Genomic DNA, 22,187 nt, shown 5'->3' with positions numbered 1-22,187 from the left:
TTAATACAGAGGAGTCTGAGTCGGGGAGTCGGAGTCACATAAAACTGAGGAGTCGGAGTCGGAACATTTATCTACCGACTCCACAGCCCTGGTATTTATATTCTGTGTGAGTTTACAATAAAGTGAGTTCCAGTTTGCACCTAAGCTAATAGTAAAAAGGTCAGGTCTGAGCATGTAGGCACTTTACAAAATAATCAACAGTGGGTGACTGGGGACAAAGCAAAAGCTAATTTATAAAATACTTTCTTTAGCTCTGTGTATACAAAGGAGCATGTGGGAGCTCATGTGGGGGTGCTACTGACACAGCCCCAAATGATCCACAATGGCTTAGAAATATTTAGAATAAAGGTGGATAAATCACAAGGACCAGGTGACATCCACCCAGGGATCCTAAAAGAATTAAGCGCTGTAATTTGAAAGCCATTGTTTTAATTTTTTGGCTGGAATAGTACCACTGGATTGGCGTAGGGCCAATGTGGTGCCCATATTTAAAAAGAGATCAGTCTTTACCAAGTATTTATAGACCTGTTAGTTTAACTTCTATAGTTGGGAAGATACTGTAGAGCTTAAAAAAAGACCACATAGATGAGCTCTTGCTAGAATTTTTTTTTTTAAGCAATAGACAGCATTGATTTATGAAAGACAGAAGTTATCAAACAAATCAGATTTATTTTTATGAGGAGGTAAGTAAAACCTTGGACAGAGGGGTGGCTGCGGATGTGGTATACTTGGATTTTGCAAAAGCATTTTACACAGTTCTCCACACACAACTAATGTGTAAGGTAATGAAAACAATAAGGTAAACTGTCAGAGCAAAAGACTAGTGCATAAAAAATATAAATAAATATGGACAGAGGATAGATCTAAAAAACACAGTCACAGTTCTTTAGTCCATATTCTAATATGTGGTGATAACCAACCCTTTAAACAAAGGGGGGGAGGAAAGGGATGAGGATGGTAGGCGGCAGCTGTCCTCGGAGAAAGCCGGCTCTGTAATAGGAAGACGGGAACAAAACAGGAAGCGCCACCTAAGTGAATATGTTGGTCACAATTTATTGAGTTTAAAAGGAAATGCACTTACAAACATGTATAAAAAACAGGCTCATCTGTGTGTTGTAATCGCGGTGCGGTGCGATCCGGTCTCGGGTGCATCCAGGCTCACGGGAAGGCAGGAAAGTGTAGTTGTTCATCCTGTGGCCATCAGGAAGCCAGCCAGAACCAGCGTGGATCGCAGAGGATGATGTCACCAGAAGCGGAACCAGAGAGAGCACCGGGGGAAAGACAGTATGAGGCAAACCACTGAGAAATTAGGCTACATGCTCGGAGCCTTCTGCTCCTTCTAAAGGCCATGCGTAAGGTAATCAGGAAGTAATCAAGCAGTGTGTTTCAACAGCTATGAAGTCAGTGAGATTTAAATATACGAGGCCTGGATTGTAAAGGATCGAATGCTGAGTTATATTATTGCTGAAAAGGTATTGAGAGACCAGACTTCCCATAGGCTCTATAAGACTGGTGGAAAACAGTCTTTACCTCTGGTAAGCGGTTAATCCTATCTTCACGAACTGCATGGGTGAACACTATTTCACAGCAATCAAGATCTCATCACATCTTGTTAATTAATTAAGGAATTTTTTATAGATGAAATCACACCGGATTGAGACACTTTTTAATTTTGGGTTTTCAAACGGACTTTGCTGTTTCTTTATCACTTATTCATTTAATTCATTTGGACTCTTTTTTATATCAAAGAGCTTTTTTTTTTTGTTTGCACTGTTTTTTACTTAATTGTATTTAAGCATTTTATCACTAACAACAGCGCTGCACTGTTTTCTATATTTATGCTTTTTAATTTGTTGTACACATTTTAGTGCTAGCTGCTACATATCTTTCTTTTTGTTTGTTCACAAACATTACTCATCACTTTTTTATCACTAACTTATTAGCGCAGCGCCAACCTTTGGTTTTTTTTATTTAATGCGTAAGGTAAAGTCTACAGGCTTGAAAAGATCAGTTTGTAAATGGTTAGAAAACTGCCTAAAAAAAACGAATTCAGAGAGTAGTGGTTAATTCTTACTCTGAATGGTCTAAGGTTATCAGTGGTGTACCCCAAGGTTTAGTGTTGGGACTTTTTATGATACGACCTTACTTTTTACTACCGTAAATTTATAAATGATATACGGTCTGGGATTAAAAGTACCATTTCTGTCTTTGAAGATGACACCAAGATATGCAGTGGAATTATGTCCTTACTGGATGTCTCCAGTTTACAAGCTGACCTCCATGAACTGTCTAATTGGGCTAGTTGGTTATGCACTTGAGGGCTAAGAATATGCATGCATGCATCATACATACTAGGGGAGTACAAATGGGGGAATACATAGTGGAGAAGGATATGGGTGTTTTGGTAGATTGTAAGCTCAATAATGGCATGCAATGCCAAACTGCGGTTTCCAAAGCCTTTCTTGAATTAAGAGAGGTATGGACTCCAGAGAAAGATGTATAATTTTTCCCCTGTACAAATCTTTAGTAAGACCTCATCTGGAATATGCAGTTCAGTTTTGGGCACCAGTTCTCAAAAAAGGATATCGGGGAGCTGAAGAAAGTGCAGAGAAGGGCAACCAAACTGATGAGAGCATTGGAGGAACTCGGCTATGATGAAAGATTAGAGGAACTGAATTTATTCTCTCTTGAGCAGAGGAGATTAAGGGGGGGGGGGATATGGTCAACATATACAAATACATAAGTGCTCCATATAGTGAACTTGGTGTTGAGGTATTCACTTTAAGGTCATCACAGAGGACAAATTGGACACTCTTTACGTCTGAAAGAGAAAAAAAATGTATTCTCCAAATACGGAAAGTTTTTTTTTTTTTTTTTTTACAGTAAGAGCTATGAAAATATTGAATAGATTCCCTCCAGAGGTGGTTCTGGCAAGCTCAGTAGATTGCTTTAAAAAAGGCTTGGATTCTTTCCTAAATGTACATAATATAACTTGGTATTAACATTTATAGGTAAAGTTGTATTTTTTTTTCAACCTGACTATGTAGTGTTGTCTAGTCCTTGGGTGCAATATTCAGCTATAATACCGAGTTCCTGCTTCCAGACTGGAGGAAGCTATATCTTGATCTAGGCCAGGGTTCGTCAAAATCCGAGCGCCCGGTCACAATTGCGACTAGATTTCTCGACCTGGCGCCCGGGGAAGCGTAGACCTGCAGAAGGCCGCAAAGCCGCGGTCTCAATTACCGGCCGTCGCGGCCTGACGCGATCACGCGGCGGGGGAGGTGGGGGTTCACGGAGACACAGGATACCCCATCCTGTGACTCCATGTGCCCCCACTTCGCGCGGCGGGCCGCGCCGGCCCGTAATTGAGGCCGTGGCTTTGCGGCCTTCTGCAGGCTTAAGCTTCCTTCTGTGATCTGGCGCCATCTTGTGGTGGCCGTTGGCATGAAATTAGTAAAGTTAAGTAAATCAGCAATTCTAATGGAGCTTCCACAGTGTTTTCACTGCCATCCCCTTCCCTCTAATTAGAACCCCCAAACATTATATATATATATTTTTTAATTCTAACACCCTAGAGAATAAAATGGCAGTCGTTGCAACTTGCAATACTTTCTGTCACACCGTATTTGCGCAGCGGTCTTACAAGCGCACTTTTTTGGGAAAAAATACACTTTTTTTAATAAAAAAATAAGACATCAGTAAAGTTAGCCCAAAGATAATGTTACGCCAAGTAAATTGATACCTAACCTGTCACGCTTCAAAATTGCATCCGCTTGTGGAATGGCGACAAACTTTTACCCTTTAAAATCTCCATAGGCAACGTTTAAAAAAATTCTACAGGTTGCGTGTTTTGAGTTACAGAGGTCGTCTAGGGCTAGAATTATTGCTCTCGCTCTACCAATCGCGGCGATACCTCACATGCGTGGTTTGAATACCGTTTACATATGCGGGCGCTACTCACATATGCTTCTGCGCGCAAGCTCGGCGGAACGGGCGCGTTTTCTGGCTCCTAACTTTTTTTTGCTGGTTCCTAGATTCCAAGCAAATTTGTCAAACCCTGATCTAGGCACCCAAGCTGGGTTCCCCATGGTCCATCACATTTGGTTGGCAGTGGTGGGATCTGCTCCCCCACTCCCTACAGGCAGTCCAAACCACCATCAAGACCCAGTGTTGGGTGATATAGAAGAATTGTTCTAAAAGCCGGTCTTCATGGAAGCAGCGTTCCAGTAATGAATGCAAGGGACGCTCGCCCAGTACAGAGAGCCTGGTTCTGCTGGGGACGTGCTGAAATTGAGAGATGCGATCCACCTGGAGCTCTGGATTGAGGCTCTCCAAGTGGAGCAAGACTATTATGAAAAGGCCCTCCCTATGTTCATGGATTGGTACTGACTGCAGTTGGACTTGTGTATACTATTCCTCAGAGAGTATCCTCGGGGGGGGGGAATGGCTGGCGGAGCTAGATAGGCTGGTCCAGACGGAAATGGTGCTGGACGATGGTTATCGGGTGCTACAATGTTATGCTACCCAAGTGTGTCTGTGGCTGAAGAACAGGAATCCCATAGAAAGCTATGCCCGAAATTTGTTATTTGAGACCCTTCAGAAGGATCCACATTTCGGTAGTGGAGTAGAGATGGGAGGACATCCAAGATTTTAGGGAGCTGGAACTTCCCAGTGAGCTCAGATTGAGAAGTGACTTGGACTTTATAGTTACACAAGAATGGGAGCTGAAACAAGCATATAAAAGAAAGTTCAACGAACCTTCAACCGTATACCCCAGCACCCATGGGTGTTATGGATTATGAGTAGAGGTCGACCAATATGGGTTTTTCTCTGGCCGATGCCGATATTTAGAAAACGGGGCAGCCGATTGGCGATCTATAATGCCGATTTTTGTGGTCGATATTTTAGGTCGATTTATTTTTTATTTTTTTCCTTCATCTAATAAACTCTAACTCCACTCCCCCTGCTTGCTCCTGTCACTTTTTTTTTTTTTTTTTTGAAAGGTTAACTTTTTTTATTTTTATTTTTTAAACATAACACGTAATAGTTGTGCTCCTGTCACTTTACTACACATTGATGTCCTCAGTACAGATTGCACTGGTTGGCTCTAGCAGGTGGCACTGGCAGGTTGCACTGGTTGGCACTGATTGGCAGATGGCATTCACAGGTGGCACTGGCAGATGGCACTAATGACACTGGCAGGTTGGCACTGATTGGCAGATGGCACTGATTGGCAGGTGGCACTGATTGGCACTAGCAGATGGCACTGGCAGGTGGCACTGGATGGGACTGGCAGGTGGCACTGGTGCTGGCAGGTGGCACTGATTGACACTGGCAGGTGGCACTGGTTGGCACTAATTGGCACAGACAGGTGGCACTGATTGGCGCTGGCAGGTGGCACTGGTTGGCACCATCAGGTTTCACACTGAGCCGATAGTGTAACTGTGTGTGAAACTGACATGTAACTATATGCAAAGAGAGGCGCTGTCAAATTCGGTTGTGATGTCGGGGGTGGGCGGGACCCAGCAGCTATCCAACACTAGCCAATAATTGGGCCGTTTAAGAAAGGGGCGGGGCCACATACGTGTAGCAGCCTACCCAGATCCCATCCCATTGGCTGTTGTTGGATAGCTGCTGGGTGCCCACCACCGACATTAACGTTCAATTTTGACAGCTCCTCACTCTCTGCATTCAGTTACATGTCGATTTCACACAACGCCATGCTGCTCTGCCAATAGAGTTTGGAGAAGGGAGGAGGAAGGTGGGCACGTGCGATCAGTGTTAAATATCGGCCTAATTTGGATAATAATTCTTCAAAATAGCCAAATATCAGCCGGTATACTGGTCGACCTCTATGAGTTTCCTGCCAAAGCGCTGACAACTGGACACAGGGTCCAACATTGCTCTTCCCCACACCTGCTGCAGTTCCAGGGGCCCAGTGTGAGAAGGTGGTCATCCTTCCTTCCTAGCAGCAGATCCACAGTCTGGGAGCAGAGGAAGCAGTTCTCCTTGCCCAACAGTCACCCCGAGCAGAGGAAGTTGTCTTTCCTCCCCAGCAAGGATCCATGCACCTGGGAGACAGTACCAGAGAAATGTCTTCCCAGGAGCTGGACTAGAGTATAGGAGATGGAGCAGCCGGATTAACTCCCTAGCGCAGATCCACAGTCTGGGAGAGGAGTTGGCCGTCCTCTCTCCCCAGCAGCAGATTCACAGTCCAGGAGTGGAGGAATCCAGCCTCCCTCACCAACATTTAAAAGAAGCGAATGATGCAGGGTCCCCAGCAGAAGCGCTGGCATCAGGGCAGAGTCCTTCCTACCTCTGCCCTGCACCAGCAACAATTTTGGAGCTCCAGGGAACTGAGGCAGGTGGACACTCCTCTACCCAGAGACGAGCTGATGTAGTGAAGCTTCTACTCCCAGCTGAAGTGCTGACAACAGGGCAGAGCACCAATGGCCTCTGCCTAGCACATACTGTGTCTTCACAGCAGCTCCAGGGAGTCAGGGCAGTTGGCCTCTCCCCAGCAGCAGATGGAACCCCCGGAACAGTAAAGACCACCCAGCTGAAGCTGTGCCAACAAGGCAGAGCTCTGCTGGCCACTGCCTAGCACCTACTGTGTCTTCATGGCTCCAGGGAGTCTGGGCAGTCGGTCCCTCTCCCCAGCAGAAGACCAACCCTGGAAAGGCAAAGACCTCCCAGCTGAAGTGCTGGTAGCTGAACAGCGAGTCCACAACCACTGCCCCACACCTACCGATGACCACTATTCTCTGCGGCCAAGATTGGAAATCATGTGGACCTACTATGTGTGTTTTCTCTGCTCGACTAACGCATGTCCAGACCAGGTGGAGGTCTGGGACCTGGTTGGTCTCATTATGATTTGGGAGAAATGTCAGACCCAACTGGGATGGGATTGCAGTCTAGCCTCTTGCCTACGGACCCTGATTTTTGAGGGGCCTTTATTCTTGGGAGGTATGTGCCTGGGGACCCTTTGAGTGGTTTTGCTTCAGGTCTTTGTCTCCCCGAAACACACAGATTCTGGGAACCTAAGACCTGCATACAGATTTGGGGCCTCTGTGCACAAATCAGAAATTACATGTAATATTTTTTCAATGGTTGAACATTCACACCAAATTTTAGTTTAGGTACTGTCAGTTTAGTTGTGTTTAGAGAAAATGGAGTTCTACATCCAATCGTGACTACAAGCAGGAAAAGGTGACCTAGGAGGCAGTTGTTTTTACTTCCTAGATGACTTATTTTGCATTTAGAAATTATATATTCTGGTGTGCCTGTGTGCATGAGGCCTAAGGACTACATAACACCACCTTTGTCTCTCCAAATCAGAAGGTGGTGTTCTGTAGACCACTAAGATAGCCAGGAACAATGCTAACAGATAATAGTCCAGAGGCAGAAAATACCAGATGTTTTCAGCTCACATGATCTCTGGCTCGGTAAACAGCAGTTTTTTTTATTTTGCACTAGTTGAACAGGTGTAATAATAATTTAAATTGTATATTTAACCACTTGGTTACTGGCCCATAGTCAAAAGACGTCCTGTTTTTAAAGATGGATATCTCGGGAATGGCAGCAGCTGCTGCCACAACCAAGGTATCCATCTTTAGTGCCAACGGTCCTGTAAACGATAACGGCGGTCTCCGCGGCGGATTCGCCGCAAGATCGCCGTTATCGATGGCGGGAGAGGGGCCCCCCTCCCGCCGCTCTCCCGCGCCCTCCGCTGCTTACCGTAGCCGTCGGTAGCGGCGGAGGCGATCGGGACTGTTCGGCTGTTGACTGGGGTTGCGAGTGAGGGAAAAATCTCCTTCACCCGTCCCCATAGCTCTGCTGGGCGGAAGTGACGTCAAAACGTCAGTCCCGCCCAGCCTCTTAAAGCAACATTTTTTTTTCTTGCATTTTAGTCTAAATATAAGATCTGAGGTCTTTTTGACCCCAGATCTCATATTTAAGAGGACCTGTCATGCTTTTTTCTATTACAAGGGATGTTTACATTCCTTGTAATAGGAATAAAAGTGATATTTTTTTTTTTATTTCAGTGTAAAAAAATTATAAAATAAATAAATAAGAAAACAAAAAAAAAAATTTTTAAAACGCCCCGACGAGCTCGCGCACAGAAGCGAACCCATACGTGAGTAGCGCCCGCATATGAAAACGGTGTTCAAACCACACAAGTGAGGTATCGCCGCGATCGTTAGAGCGAGAGCAATAATTCTAGCCCTAGACCTACTCTGACACTCAAAAAATGCAACCTGTAGAATTTTTGAAACGTTGCCTATCGAGATTTTTAAGGGTAAAAGTTTGATGCCATGCCACGAGCGGGCGCAATTTTTAAGCATGGCATGTTGGGTATCATTTTACTCGGCGTAACATTATCTTTCACAATATATAAAAAAAATTGGCAAAATTTATTGTTGTCTTATTTTTTAATTAAAAAAAAGTGCGCTTGTAAGAATGTTGCGCAAATACGGTGTGACAAAAAGTATTGCAATGACTGCCATTTTATTCTCTATGGTGTTAGAAAAAAAATATATATATAATGTTTGGGGTTTTAAGTAATTTTCTAGCAAAAAAAACTGTTTTAGTCTCGTAAACACCGAATCTGAAAAACAGGCTCGGTAATCAAGTGGTTAACAGACCAAACGGGAGAAAATATTAGAAATGTACTGTCAATTTGCATATAGTTTACGATACTTTAACACATGAAAATTGTGGGCTGATTATTATATATAATAGTAAGTATAAGATGGCTAGATATTCTGAGCACAAAAAAAGGTTTTCAGTGTCGGTTGTAAAGAACATGTCTTTTAATGAAGACATTCTTGATTCTTATATTTTGCATGTCCACGAGTACAGTAAGTGACTCTTTTTTTCTTGCTCCTGATCAGGTAAGATCCAAGCTGTTACGTAGTTGTAAAATACTCTGCTTCCAATATGCAATAGGATCTTCTCATATTGTGTTCTATGTAATCTGTGCTGTCAACCAGCATGATGTTTTCGTGAAGATAGTCACAGACAAGCTTGTTAAGAGTGTTAGATACTAGACTGCATATTAACCATAAGAAAACTAGGTCAAAGTGACATTTGGTTATACCATTTCAGTAGTAGTTCTTCGCTTATTAAAAACTACAGTCTTTTGGTGGCTTATCCTGCTATCTCAGTAGTCGCTCATCAAGGGTGCTAAATGTTTGGTTTTACCATCATGAAAAAAGTTATACCGTAAAGCATGTAAAAACGTAAAAGTCACTTCAGGAATTACTTTAAAGGGGTTATAAAGCCTCAAGGTTTTTCACCTTAAAGGAGTTGTAAAGGAAAACATTTTTTTGCCTAAAATTAATTTGTCTGCAAGGTAGACAGAATAGTATAATGATTCTGTTAAAAAACAAGTAAATACCTATTAAATTCCTTCATCTATATCACCTCCGGCGTTCTAGTTTCTGTTCTCTCATTCACTTCCTGGTTTGCGGTGCTCGTTCATGTAAGAACTACATTTCCCAGTATGCGTTGCGACGCAGCATTCTAGCTCATTATGAAATAAGGTGTCAGTATCTAATCCCGGTCCATGCCGAGGGAGCTGACATTTTTTCCTTGCTTTGTCTTCTGGTTTCGTCACTCCGGAGCTGCTATGATGTCACTACCGCGTATGTGCGTGGGAGTCTTCTTCCTGGCAGCATCTGCCAGACCTTCAGCCGTGCATTTACAGTGCATGCGCCGCTGGCGTCGGTGGCTGCATGCAAAGTAAATATCTCCTAAACCGTACAGATTTGGGAGATATTAATTTTACTTACAGGTAAGCCTTATTATAGGCTTACCTGTAGGTAAAAATAAAAAAAATGGGTATACAACCGCTTTAATGCATTAAGGTGAAAAACCTTCTGTGCTGCAGCTCCCCCTCTAACCCCCCTCCCCCTCCTTTTTCTTACTTGAGCCCAATCCAGTGATGTGCACGAGCGCAGTGGCTCCAGCTATTGTCTCGCTCCTCATTGGACAGATTGATAGCAGCAGGCGCCATTGGCTCCCACTGCTGTCAGTCAAATCCAGTGGCGGGAGGCCGAGTCCCGCTGTCTGTGTCAATACACACAGCAGCTGGACTCTGGAGCGACTCTGCATGGGTAACCCAGGGAAAGCAGCTTTTCGTTGGGGCACCCAATGAAGAGGAGCTTCCTGGAGCACCCCAGAAGAAGGGAATTTGGGCTGCTCTATGCAAAACAATTGCACAGAGTAGGTAAGTATAGTGTACTTGTTTGCTGTTTTTTCTTTTTTTTTTTTTTAAATACGCGGGTTTACATCCTCTTTCAGTTAAACTATAGTACAATTTAAATTTTGGATCTTTCCAAATTTCACAGTATTCTCAGTGTATGAATTACAGGCATCGGTCCGGTTAAAGTAAAACTGTTAATCATGTGGCTTAATAAAAGCATTTCTTTACAGTACATCACGGGACACAGAGCCAGTAATTGCTACATGGGTTATGGGCCACCTTCAGGTGATGGACACTGGCATAATCAAGACAGGAAGTCCCCCTCTATATAACCCCTCCCACATGGGGGTTTTTTTCTCCAGTGTCTAAGGTGTAACATTATGCTCCCCAGAAGGGCCCTGCTCTGGACCAGGGAGCTGTAAAATCGTAATCCATTCAAAAATCCAAAACAAAGGCAAAAGTGGATGGTACCCTGAGCCTCGATACCGAAGAACGAGATTTTGCCTTCAACAATTCTCTTTGGAGAGCTGGGCCCTGGAATACAGCTCCTTGGTCACATTCCTATACCACAGGTTGCTCTGGCAGGGCACTCTACAAGTCCAAGGCAGTGGACCCTATAAATTTAAGGGGACCCCGTCCTTGAATGTCTGGCAAGACTCCAAGCCCGCCGTCATGGGTGAAGATTGGGTCACTGTGTTATTTGGGGATGACTTGCATAAGTACATCAAGAAGATCTTGGGTGGAAAGAGTGCCCTTCTTCCTGTAAAGAGAAGAAGTAAGCGTCCTTCATTTAAACATTCTGTCGCCTGGAGCATCAGCCTCCAGGCAGTCACGACGGCCTCTGCCGTCAGCCCCAAAGCCAGGCTATGGGCCAGAAGAAGCCCTGGGGACAAAAATCTGCAAAACAGAGTGGGAGTTTCTCTAGGTTACAAGCTAGCGTTTCGGGAATTTCCTCAGCCTTGTTTTCTAAAATCAAGCTTTTCAAGTTGCTTTCTCAAGGGGTGATCATAGAGACCCCCTCAAGAGAACAAGGAATAGGATTTTACTCAAATCTCTTTACAGTACCCAAACCAAACGGGGATGTCAGACCCATTTTGGATCTCAAGGGTCTGAACCAATTTCGAATCATCTGCTCCTTTTGCATGGAATCAATTCTGTCATTGGTGTCCTCCCTTCGGGGAGGGTAGTTTTTGGTGTCAATAGACATCAAGGACGTGTATCGCCATGTTCCAAGTTTCCCTACTCACCAGAAGTTCCTACGATTCGTGGTAGAGCAGCAACACTTTCAGTTTCTAGCCTTTCCCTTCAGGTTGGCCACTGCACCACAAGTGTTTACAAAGGTCCTGGCTCCATTGTTAGCAAGACTAAGAGCCTAGGGTATAGTGGTAAAGGCATACCTAGACGACCTATTGCTGATCGATCAGTCCATAAAGGGTCTCGGTCTGAGTGTAACCAGCTTGGTCGGGTATCTGGAGCATCTGAGTTGGATTATCAACAGTTCCCTATGCTCAGTTCCATTCAAGACTGTTGTAAAACAATATCCTGTCTGCCTGGAGCAGAAAAAGCCAGGGTTTGGATTGTCCAATGCCTTTGACTCCAAGCATACGTCAAAGTCCAATCACAGCAGGAGCGGCACGCGCAAGCCCCCTAACCTGCGTGCACGCACCTGGGCTGCCTTGCCGCAGCGAATGTACGTGGGGTGGTCCAGTAGCGGATAAAGGATAAGTTCACCTTTGGGAACATGTTCCACCTGTTTTTAACCACTTACCCCCCGGACCATATTGCTGGTCAAAGACCAGAGCACTTTTTGTGATTCGGGACTGCGTCGCTTTAACTGACAATTGTGCGGTCGTGCGACGTGGCTCCCAAACAAAATTGGCGTCCTTTTTTTCCCACAAATAGAGCTTTCTTTTGGTGGTATTTGATCACCTCTGCGGTTTTTATTTTTTTGCGCTATAAACAAAAATAGAGCGACAATTTTGAAAAAAATTTATATTTTTTACTTTTTGCTGTAATAAATATCCCCCAAAAATATATAAAAAAACATTTTTTTTCCTCAGTTTAGGCCGAGACATATTCTTCTACGTATTTTTCGTAAAAAAAATCGCAATAAGCGTTTATTGATTGGTTTGCGCAAAAGTTATAGCGTTAACAAAATAGGGGGTATTTTTATGTCATTTTTATTAATATATTTTTTTTACTAGTAATGGCGGCGATCAGCGATTTTTTTTTTTCGGTACTGCGACATTATGGCGGACACTTCGGACACTTTTGACACATTTTTGGGACCAGTGGCATTTTTATAGCGATCAGTGCTATTAAAATGCATTGGATTACTATAAAAATGCCACTGGCAGTGAAGGGGTTAACACTAGGGGGCGGGGAAGGGGTTAAGTATGTCCCTGGGTGTGTTCTTACTGTGGGGGGGTGGCCTCACTAGGGGAAACACTGATCCTCTGTTCATACATTGTATGAACCGAAGATCAGCATTTCCCCCGCTGACAGGACCGAGAGCTGTGTGTTTACACACACAGCTCCTGTTCCCCTCTCTGTAACGAGCGATCGCGTGTGCCCGGCGGCGATCGCGCCCGCCGGGCACACGCACGGGAGTCCGGCAGGGCGCACGCGCCCCTAGTGGCCGCTCTAAGAGCGGACGTTATACTACGTGCTCTCGCCCAGGAGAGCCGACCTGCCGCCGTAGAAGGGGTCGGCAAGTAGTTAAGGTGGAACACGTAATATGTTCCTAATGCTGCAGCTGCTGTCCGACATCACTTCTGTGTACCAATCTAATTATGGTTTTGCTTTACTAGGGGCAGACTTCCCTGACATCCATGCTATGCTCCACAGTGGTCCCCCTCTTATCAATTGAGTTCAACTCATTGGCCATTAAAGGGTGCTGTAATTGGTCAGTTGGATGGTGGAGGCCAATCCCCTGTACACTATTTTAATTAACTCTGCTACATGTAGCAAGGGATCCAGAGTAATATATAGTCTTATACTGAAGAACACGGTGAAGCACTGTTAAGAAAGTAGGTAGTAAAAGAAGATCAGGGTTTGTAAAAGAGAAGATGAGGTGGAGTTGAACCGACAGAGGTAAAACTTAGGACTACAGGAAGCAGCAGTGAAGATGTGATATATGAAAGTTCTGCTAGAGCTCATTAAGGGGAGCAATGTCTGTGGAGAAGAGGAAAGTGGATAAACAGACCACATCATAGAGGCACCAGCAAAGTAATGGTGGCGATGACCAGAAGGAAAGTAGTGTTTGTGGGCAGAAGAGTGGAGCAGGCCATAAGGCCTCTTTCACACTGAGGCGCTTTACAGCTGTTTAAGCGCTAAAAATAGCAACTGTAAAAAGCCTTTCCAGTGTGAAAGCCCAAGTGCTGCGCTTGTGAGACATTAAAAAAGTTTTGCAAGCAGTATCTTTGGGGCATTTAGGAACGGTGTATACACCGCTCCTAAAACACCCTGCCCATTGAAATCAATGGGCAGCTCTGCTGAAGTGCCTGCAAAGCAATTAGACAGCGGCGCTTTTAATCCCTTCTTCAGCCACTAGCCACCTAGTTGGCTGAAGATGGGGTTAAAAGCACCGCTGTCTAATCGCTTTTCAGGCACTTTGGAAGAACAGGGTTAAAAGCGCACCGCTAGCGTCTGAAAAGTGCTGCTAAAACGGTGGTGAATCGCCAACACCCTCACCTACCCAGTGTGAAAGTGCCCTAAATGTTTTACTACAGATAACTTTTACCCCAAGGTGCATTGTCGATGTACTATAAACCTTGAACACTGGAGAGAGGTAAAGATGAATGTAGCTATTGGCAAAGCTGCCCAAGGAGTGCATTACGAAGGAGGACCACGTAAAGAAAGCAGAAAAGGCCTCTATACTCTGAATGGGAATTTGCATCACCTATATAGTAATGACAATCAAATCAAATAGATGTGATCTCAAAACCCCACAGTTACAAAACAACCAAATCCATGATTTGAAGATACCGTAGGCCAAATTACATTTCTTAACCATAATTAAAGTCAGTCAACAGAAATAAAAATAAATGCAATCAATTGGTAAAGAGGTAAAAAAAAACTTTGATGGCACCGCAGGTCAGACTTTTGAAGGTAAAAGCCAACTTGTTAGTTTCACAGGTTCTAACTAAGGATTGCTAGAGAGCTGTAATAAAATGAAGAGGGTTACAGGTACTTTCAGGTTAGATAGCTAAAGGAAAGACATTCATGCAAAATAGGCCAACAGTAGGCATAGTAGCAGTTTCCCAGTATACTTCCAGCATAAGCATCATTTACTTACCCTCCCCAGGCACCCATAATATCTACTGCCAGAGTCCCAGGAAGCTTCTCTAAGAAGTACTTTTTTGACTTTCTGAAAAGATGAAGCTTACACAAGACTCCTGAATGTTAGTCGTAAATTCTTAAAACCTGAAAAAAAATGTAAGACCAGCCCCAATTCATCAGGCACAGTATTTGCCTAGGTTCACATTGGAGAAATTTGTCATGCGATTTAAGAGATCAAATCGCATGACATGTCGCAGCCTATTGGAGGCAATGGCACTGTTCCAATCGGTGCAACAACGATTTTGCAGCGCCGCACCGATTTGCAAAAGTAGTTCCTGCACTACTTTTGCCGATTTCATGTGCAACTTTAATAGAAATCTGTGCATGAAGCCACACAGATGTCTATCAAGTAGCACCTGAAATCGTGCCGACTTTGTTACTTTGAAATCGCGCTACTTCAAGTGATGTAGCATGATTTCAAAGTAGCATCGATGTAAACCATAGCTTAGTTTAATTTATGGTCATGACAACCACATCACTTTTTACTGTACTGAATGGGAAGAAGAGCCAGGTACACCACTAACTTCAAGGGACTCGTCTGATGTTTTCACTTCCAAATCCAAATTGTTTATAAGTTACTACTAAGATGGTACTTTACTCTTTAGCACTTCTTGCTAAACGCATACCTTTCTCCCCAGAGGTTAGAGTTTAGAACTAAACTAACACAATCCCTTAACTTAACTTTCACAAGAAGCTTCAGGAGGCCTGTATCTAATGTATCACACTGTGAGAGCACACTGATAACCCATATATTTTAAATGTTGTCAAACTGCTTTCTCTAGCCAAAATGCAGCCTGAGTGATGCTTAACAATATCCTTCTTCCCCTTGAATAATCTATACACATCCACTACTTTTAAGTTAGGAATACTTACTTGAATAGATTTTCTTTTCTAACTTTTCTTTAGAACAAGGTAAATGGTACTTCAGTATTTAGGGTGTAACTAGTTCTAGCACTCACCCCTTGAAGAGTCAAAGTAAATTCCCAAGACTTCTGGATAGAAAGGCACATGTAAATCACTTCATGTGACAGTTCTGTGCCAATTAGTGCTTTCAAACAGGAAGGAGTCCAAAGCCCTGTGTAAGCTAGGACTCATCACTTGAACAGAGCTGTGGGGGTCGAAAGAATTGCTGCAAGGGAGGGCTACGTTAAACTGAACCTGTTGCGTTTCCAGAAGTAGGCAAATCATGTGTTTATTTTAAAATATGGTCAGTGTTTTTTTTCTTTCTAGTACAGCACTTATATTTATATATTTATCGCTGTTCTAAGGCTCAGTTGATACTGCTGTGTCCCCATTGTTGTCAGACTTTCATGCAACGTTAGATTCCATGGGACTCTTAAGTCACCTTGGAGGTGAAAGTAAGGCAGGAAACTTTGTTGAAGTCGCTGTGACTTGGGTTTCGTTGATTGGAATGGCTGCAATTGCAATGTGTTTTCACTTGTTTTGTAACTGTGTTGCAAGTCATACCAGTGTGAACCAGGGCTAAGAGTCTTGCTCAGAAAGGATGATTAAAAATCTTTTAGCGTCGGTTCACACAGGGACAACACGACTCTGGCCACGACTTTGCGAGGCGACCTGAACACGACCTGAGCGTGCACCACAACGCGACTTGGGGCAACTTACAAGGCAACTTCAAGTCGCCTCCAGGACAGGAGGCTTTTCAGTGGCCAATAAAACAACAATCAGTTCTCTGGGAGGGAGGGGTTTGCCTGAGAAAACAATTTTCTTTTCCTGTATTGTTGCTTCAGTTAAGACAGGGGATCCGACTTGGAGGTTACTTCCATTGAAATCAATGGGTACAAGTTGCCTAGAAGTCGGATTGAAGTAGTACAGGAACCTTTTCTGAAGTCGGAGCGACTTCAGTAGTAGTGTACATGAAGACGGCTCCATTCACTTACATTGACTTTCTCAACCTCGCAACTTGGGGCGACTTCAAGACGGATCCCAAGTCCCCCCTGTGTGAACCGGCTCTTATTGGCAGGCTTGCACATTCTTTTATAACCTCAGCTGTGACTGGTTTGCTTTAAAAATCTTAAGCCTATGTTTAGCCAACAGTTGGAAAGAAAAAGAACTGCACTTCAAACTTCAAAATGAATAATAAATTGATTTTCTTTTGCAAAGGTGTGGGGACCTTGCTCATTTGTGGTGAATGTCTTTTACTTTATGTTTTGCACATGGTTATCTGTGTCTTCAACGAATAAATCTTTGTGTGACCAGGAGTCCTAACAAAATGATTTTTATTACAGGCAAAATCCAGAGACTACATTTGAAGTTTACATAGAAGTGAGCCGTCCTGAAACAAATGCGCCAAATGAAGGTATTTGGATTTTCCTCATGTTACCCTTTTATCATTTGTGTAGTTATTTCCTAATTTACCGACAGTAACCTTTCGAATGCTTGGTTAAAATGTTGTTGTAAGGCAAAGTGGTTTAAAGCTCTAGAGTGTAGCAAGATGTCCTGCTCATGGGAGTGCATTTCTTGAATCTTGAAGATTCTATTAGTGTATAAATCCCAGCAGAATATAAGTGATATAACCCCTGCACTGCCAGTCTCAATTTGACTATTGCAAAGCTTAAACACCCATTTTCAGAGCTTGTAAAGCTATATGGAAGACAGTTACTGCAGACAAGTTTCTTCCAGGAGCGGCTGCGGTTTTGTATAGGCAGGTAAGATCACACACACAGGGTGGTGGAGCTTCCTGTGTTTTAGATCTTGAAGTGTGGGGTGCTCTTGAGGGACACAATTAATGATGTTATGCAGACTGAATGTGGCCCTCTGGGTGTGATAGAGCTCCACGGGGAGATGGGCTTATGCAGTCTCCCTGCTCTGTCGAGCAGCTGTGTTAGACAAAGTGCCCTCCGGTACTGTAGCTTCACCTTGCGTGCACACTTTTATACCATTATCCTTCTGAAGAATGCCTCGGCGGCTGTCGCAACTTCATGCCTTTGAACAATACTGTTACTTTTAATCATGCATAGTCATCCTTTTCTAAAATACTGCTTTTTCTGAATGGTTGGAGCACGCAGATATAGACCTGCAAGTCTTACAAATGTTTTGGCAGATTTTTTCTTTTGGAAGAAACTCATTTTTCTATATGCTTGTTTTTTTTGTTTTTTGTGCAAAATTTAGAAGTCGCTTATGTTTCCTATTATTCAGTGCTGCGCTCTCACATCTTTGAGTGATATCACTCTTCTCACTCACCTGCCCAAGTGAATCTATTCTGGCTCACTTTTCTTATGAAACAATAGTCTAGTGAACAATTCTATTTTACTCGTCCATTGAGTACATTTGTTCTCAAAACAAACAGTTGCTTTTAAAAGATGTGAATAAACACAGTTATATTCTGAATAACTGATCTCCCATCTACAGTATATACATACTATACAATCAGCAGAGGTGCCTGTTGTTTAGGAATGGGTCAAAGCAATCATTTTTAAATCTGGTACAACACACCTCTCCTAACATGCACCTCTGCCATTTAAATAGTTGATGGAATTATTTCTCCTCTACGAACTAGTTCGACACCCCTGTTCCCCACGAAGACCTTGGACCACGTTCCTTGAGGCATTAAGAGCAGTCTACCTTCTTCTTGTGTGGAGACAAGATGAATGTACTGTAACAGGAGTCACTTTGGGTGTGGGGCCCTTTAAACCCAGCTTACCATAGAGGGTGTTGAAAACCCCTTTTCCAACTCCCCAGGCCCCTCCTATGTGTAAGCCGCCTCTTGTCTATTAGGGGCACAGGTGACCAAGAAGCCTAGTCTGGTCTGCCCTTACCAGACTCGCAGTACAAAAACACTAGACTTAGCATTTTGTTTTACCCCTGTTATCCTGGGTTTTATATGTGTGGTTTGTGTTTAACCACTTCCCTTCCTCTGTATTGTCATATGGAACCCTTCGTCCCTCCGGGCCGCCATCATATGACATCTTTGGCTTCCCGAGCCTCTAGGGGGCACGCCCTCGCAGCATCACTCGGGAGCCAATGTGCATGCCCGGCGGCCGCTATTGCCTATCACACAGCAGGGACATGGATCTGTGTCAGGTGAAAGAAGTCTGATCCGTGTGTTCCCAGTACAGAGGAACACCGATCGGTCCCCTCCCCTTGTAAGTCCCCGCCCCTTATAGTTAGAATCACTCCCTAGGATACACATTTAACCCCTTGATCACCCCCTAGTGTTAACCCCTTCCCTGACAGTCACATTTACACAGTAATCAATGCATTTTTATAGCACTGATCGCTGTATAAATGTGAATGGTCCCAAAATGGTGTCAAAAGTGTCCGATATGTCCGCCGCAATGTCACAGTCATGATAAATTTTTTTACCATTACTAGTAAAAAAAAAAAAATAACAATAAAAATGCCATACATTCATCCCCTATTTTGTAGGCGTTATAACGTTTGCGCAAATGAATCAATATACGCTTATTGCGATTTTCTTTTTTTTTTTTTACCAAAAATATGTCAAAGAATACGTATCGCCCTAAACTGAGGAAACAAATGTTTTTTTTTATATATTTTTGGGGGATATTTGCTATAGCAAAAAGTAAAAAATATTGTATTTATTTTTTTTCTCCAAATTTTCTCTCTATTTATAGAGCAAAAAATTAAAACCACAGAGGTGACCAAAAGAAAGCTCTATTTGTTTGGAAACCACGTTGCAATTGTCATTCAAAATGTTGCAGCACTGAAAGCTGAAAATTTGGCCTGGGCATGAAGGGGGTGAAAATGCCCTGTATTGACGTGGTTAAAGTTGGACAGACTTCCCCTAGACAGAGGCTTTTGGAGGGGACTGCAGGCTGGCCTCTTGTTTACTGGCTTTGGGCCCTTGCTTTTAAGGGAAGACTACTTTTTGGGAGGTTTGTGCCTGGGGGATCTTGGAGTGGTCTTGCTTTGGATTCAAGTCCATGTATCCCCAAAACACAGACTCTGGGAAAAGTCTCTAGGCCCAAAACAGCAATGACTATTTCAGACTGCTGGGACATGGTTTGTCTTCTAATGACTTGTCTAGTGGACAGAATACACAAATGTGTGCCTCTCCCATTGTATGCTTCTTAGGGTACAGTCCCATTGTTAATTGTGTTAATTAAATCACCTATTGTTTCTGTCAGTCTGCTCATTTCTTAAACGGGTGATTCATTTTATGACCATTGTACTTTTGTTATTGAACCATTGTGGGATGTTTGTTGTTCCTTAGTTATGTTGATATGGCTGCCTACGTGCCCAGTTACTGATTTAATTATTTGTTGAAAAGTTTGAATATACCTGTGTCATGTTACTGGATTTGCAGTTTACCTCGCCCTGTGTCATTATGCAAAGAAGGGGGGATTGTACCCAGAGTGTATATCTTTGTGCCTGTGTTTCAGTAAACAGTCTTATGTCTGGACCAGTGACTGGGTGGGCTATGGGATCTGGTATCATTATGTTGATAATTTGCGCCACCCTACGCTGTGCTCCGACAAGTGGCTGGGTGAGCTACGGATTCTTGGGATGTTCTGGTACCGGGCAAGGAAAGACTATATGGCGGACATACTCTTCCTAAGTACGGGGTCTGTCACATGTACATAAATACACTTGCCTCTCCACATTCTAGAAACCTTGAAATATAATATAGTAGGTCATTAAGTAGTGAACTGTTCCTCATGCCTCACTTTGTAGTTGTATGCAACAGGTAATCTTGCAGTCTTTCCTAATATTTTTCACGTGAAGTCCAATGCCCGCTGACTATATTTCACTAGGATCTGGTTTGAAGCGATCTCTCAAATGTTGGGCTCAGAGCTTCTGCATCAGGGGAGAAAAATCATGTGAGGGGGTTTGAATCGGAGAAAAAGCTTACTGAGGAGGTGAGCAGCAATGACTAGGCCTCACTTAGCAATGTCCTGGGAGCATTCCAGTCAGACTTCAGGAGGTACGTAAGTTGGCCATTACTGAACCTTATTGTGTTATACTGGCACTATACCACAATATTCTGGAGTTTGAATATTCCTGTGTGTGACCACTTAGTTTGTATGAACCATTAAAGTGTTACTAAACCCAGGACCCTGCATTCACTATATCTGGTCTCCCACATTGCACAGAACATGGACAGGCAATAGTTTTAGTAAATATAAACTGCTATATACCTTTTCTCATCAGCAGTGTATAGCAATTTTTTTTACTTCTATTAGTGTCTGGCTAAAGTATGTAGGAGGAGTTTTCACCCCCCCCCCCTGTTCTGTGAGGCTGCAGAAACCCCGACCCTCTGTCTGGACAGTGCTGATTGGCCCTGTGTTGATCACATGCACTCTCCCAAGAGAAAAAAAAAAGCATAAAACGCAAAACTGAGAATGTGCAGCCTGCCCCCAAGGCTCTGTTCTATCAGGAGATGGTTTGGGGACTGTGGAAGAAGGGGAAGATCAAAGAAGATGGGATCAAACAGCCTTTTTACACAATGTCGGAGGATTAACCCCTTAGGCCCCATGCACACGAGACGCTGCTAAACTCGAGTTTAGAGGCATTTGGGCATTTTTTTCAACTGCCCCTGAACACATTTAATATTATCCTACGTGTCCATGCACACAATCACGTTTTTTGGCATTTTAAAGCAGTTGGGTTTATGTCCGTTTTTTCAGACGCAAAATTTTGGGTTCAGAAGCATTTTATTTTTGCGTTTTAAACTTTGGGAGGGTCTACAATGTCTTTGAGATAAGCACTGACAGCCGCAAACGCGGTAAAACGCCGCACAATTCGCGGCAAAAACGGGTGTTTTAAACGCCGTTTTTTGCCTTTGAAAACGTGAGTTTAGAGGTGTTTGTAATTGCTTCTCGTGTGCATGGGGCATTAAGTTCCACAAGCATGCTTTACTGCATATACAGACTGATTTTACTGTTGTGGGCTTAGAAACACTTTAAAGAATTAAAAAGTTGTATTTATGTAGCTTGAACGTTCCCTCCCATTCTCTTACATGAGGAGCATTCTGTGTCAGTAGCATGTCATGGAGGTGTTTTTCACAGTTCCATAGTATGTTGAAGGTGTCCAATGCAGTTCATTTGCTTCTATTCTTCTTTCAAAATATTGGTAACGTGTAACATAATTACATTTTATTTTTTTACCCAATGTTGTTTGAGTATTCCTGGCCACTTCCCTCTATTCACTGGTAATGGGAAGTTCTGGGAATTGTCTAACTTTGTGCCTGTAGTCCAAATTCCCAGTTTCACCCATCTTTCAATGTACACTGTAGTTATGCCTTGGTCCCACTTTGTTCTAAGTATACATGTACCTGAAGTTATTACTTTAAATGATACTTGGATCGTTCACATTGATGGTAAAATTGGGCCATGCTTGAAAGCGACAGTATTACTCCCATTGCTTTACAGATGACACCAGTCTTGAAAGGGTTATATAAAAGCACCAGGTCATTGATGGTGTGTTGGGGATTAATAAGGAAAATGCAGCTTATGTGTCAAGACAAAGCTTGTAAAAGGTCCTTTCATAAACTCCACCACACGTTTTACCCCTTCCCTCCAAAACATCCTGCTTTGTTAAAAGAGAGATGAATCTCTTCCAGCGAAATCTATTAACTCCAGAGCAGTTCATCATTGTTTGAGGGCAGAGAATTCTATTTGCATGTGAAAGACCAGTGATTCCCATAATCTTGTTCCTA

General features: G+C 43.3%; 1 protein-coding gene across 4 annotated transcripts in view; it reads left to right on the top strand.

The window, feature by feature from the left end:
• The window catches only part of DENND1A (DENN domain containing 1A), a 1,239,075-nt gene that overhangs the window by 39,614 nt on the left and 1,177,274 nt on the right, over positions 1-22,187 (top strand). For all 4 annotated transcript variants that reach the window (XM_040324851.1, XM_040324852.1, XM_040324854.1 and 1 more), the window contains exon 2: positions 16,795-16,865. In XM_040324851.1, the coding sequence (XP_040180785.1) occupies positions 16,795-16,865 (71 nt within the window). The remainder of the gene's footprint in view (positions 1-16,794; positions 16,866-22,187) is intronic.

The sequence above is a fragment of the Rana temporaria genome, chromosome 9, assembly GCF_905171775.1.
Source record: "Rana temporaria chromosome 9, aRanTem1.1, whole genome shotgun sequence".
In the NCBI taxonomy this organism is placed as follows: Eukaryota; Metazoa; Chordata; class Amphibia; order Anura; family Ranidae; genus Rana; species Rana temporaria.
This window is presented reverse-complemented; position numbering and strand designations above follow the sequence as displayed.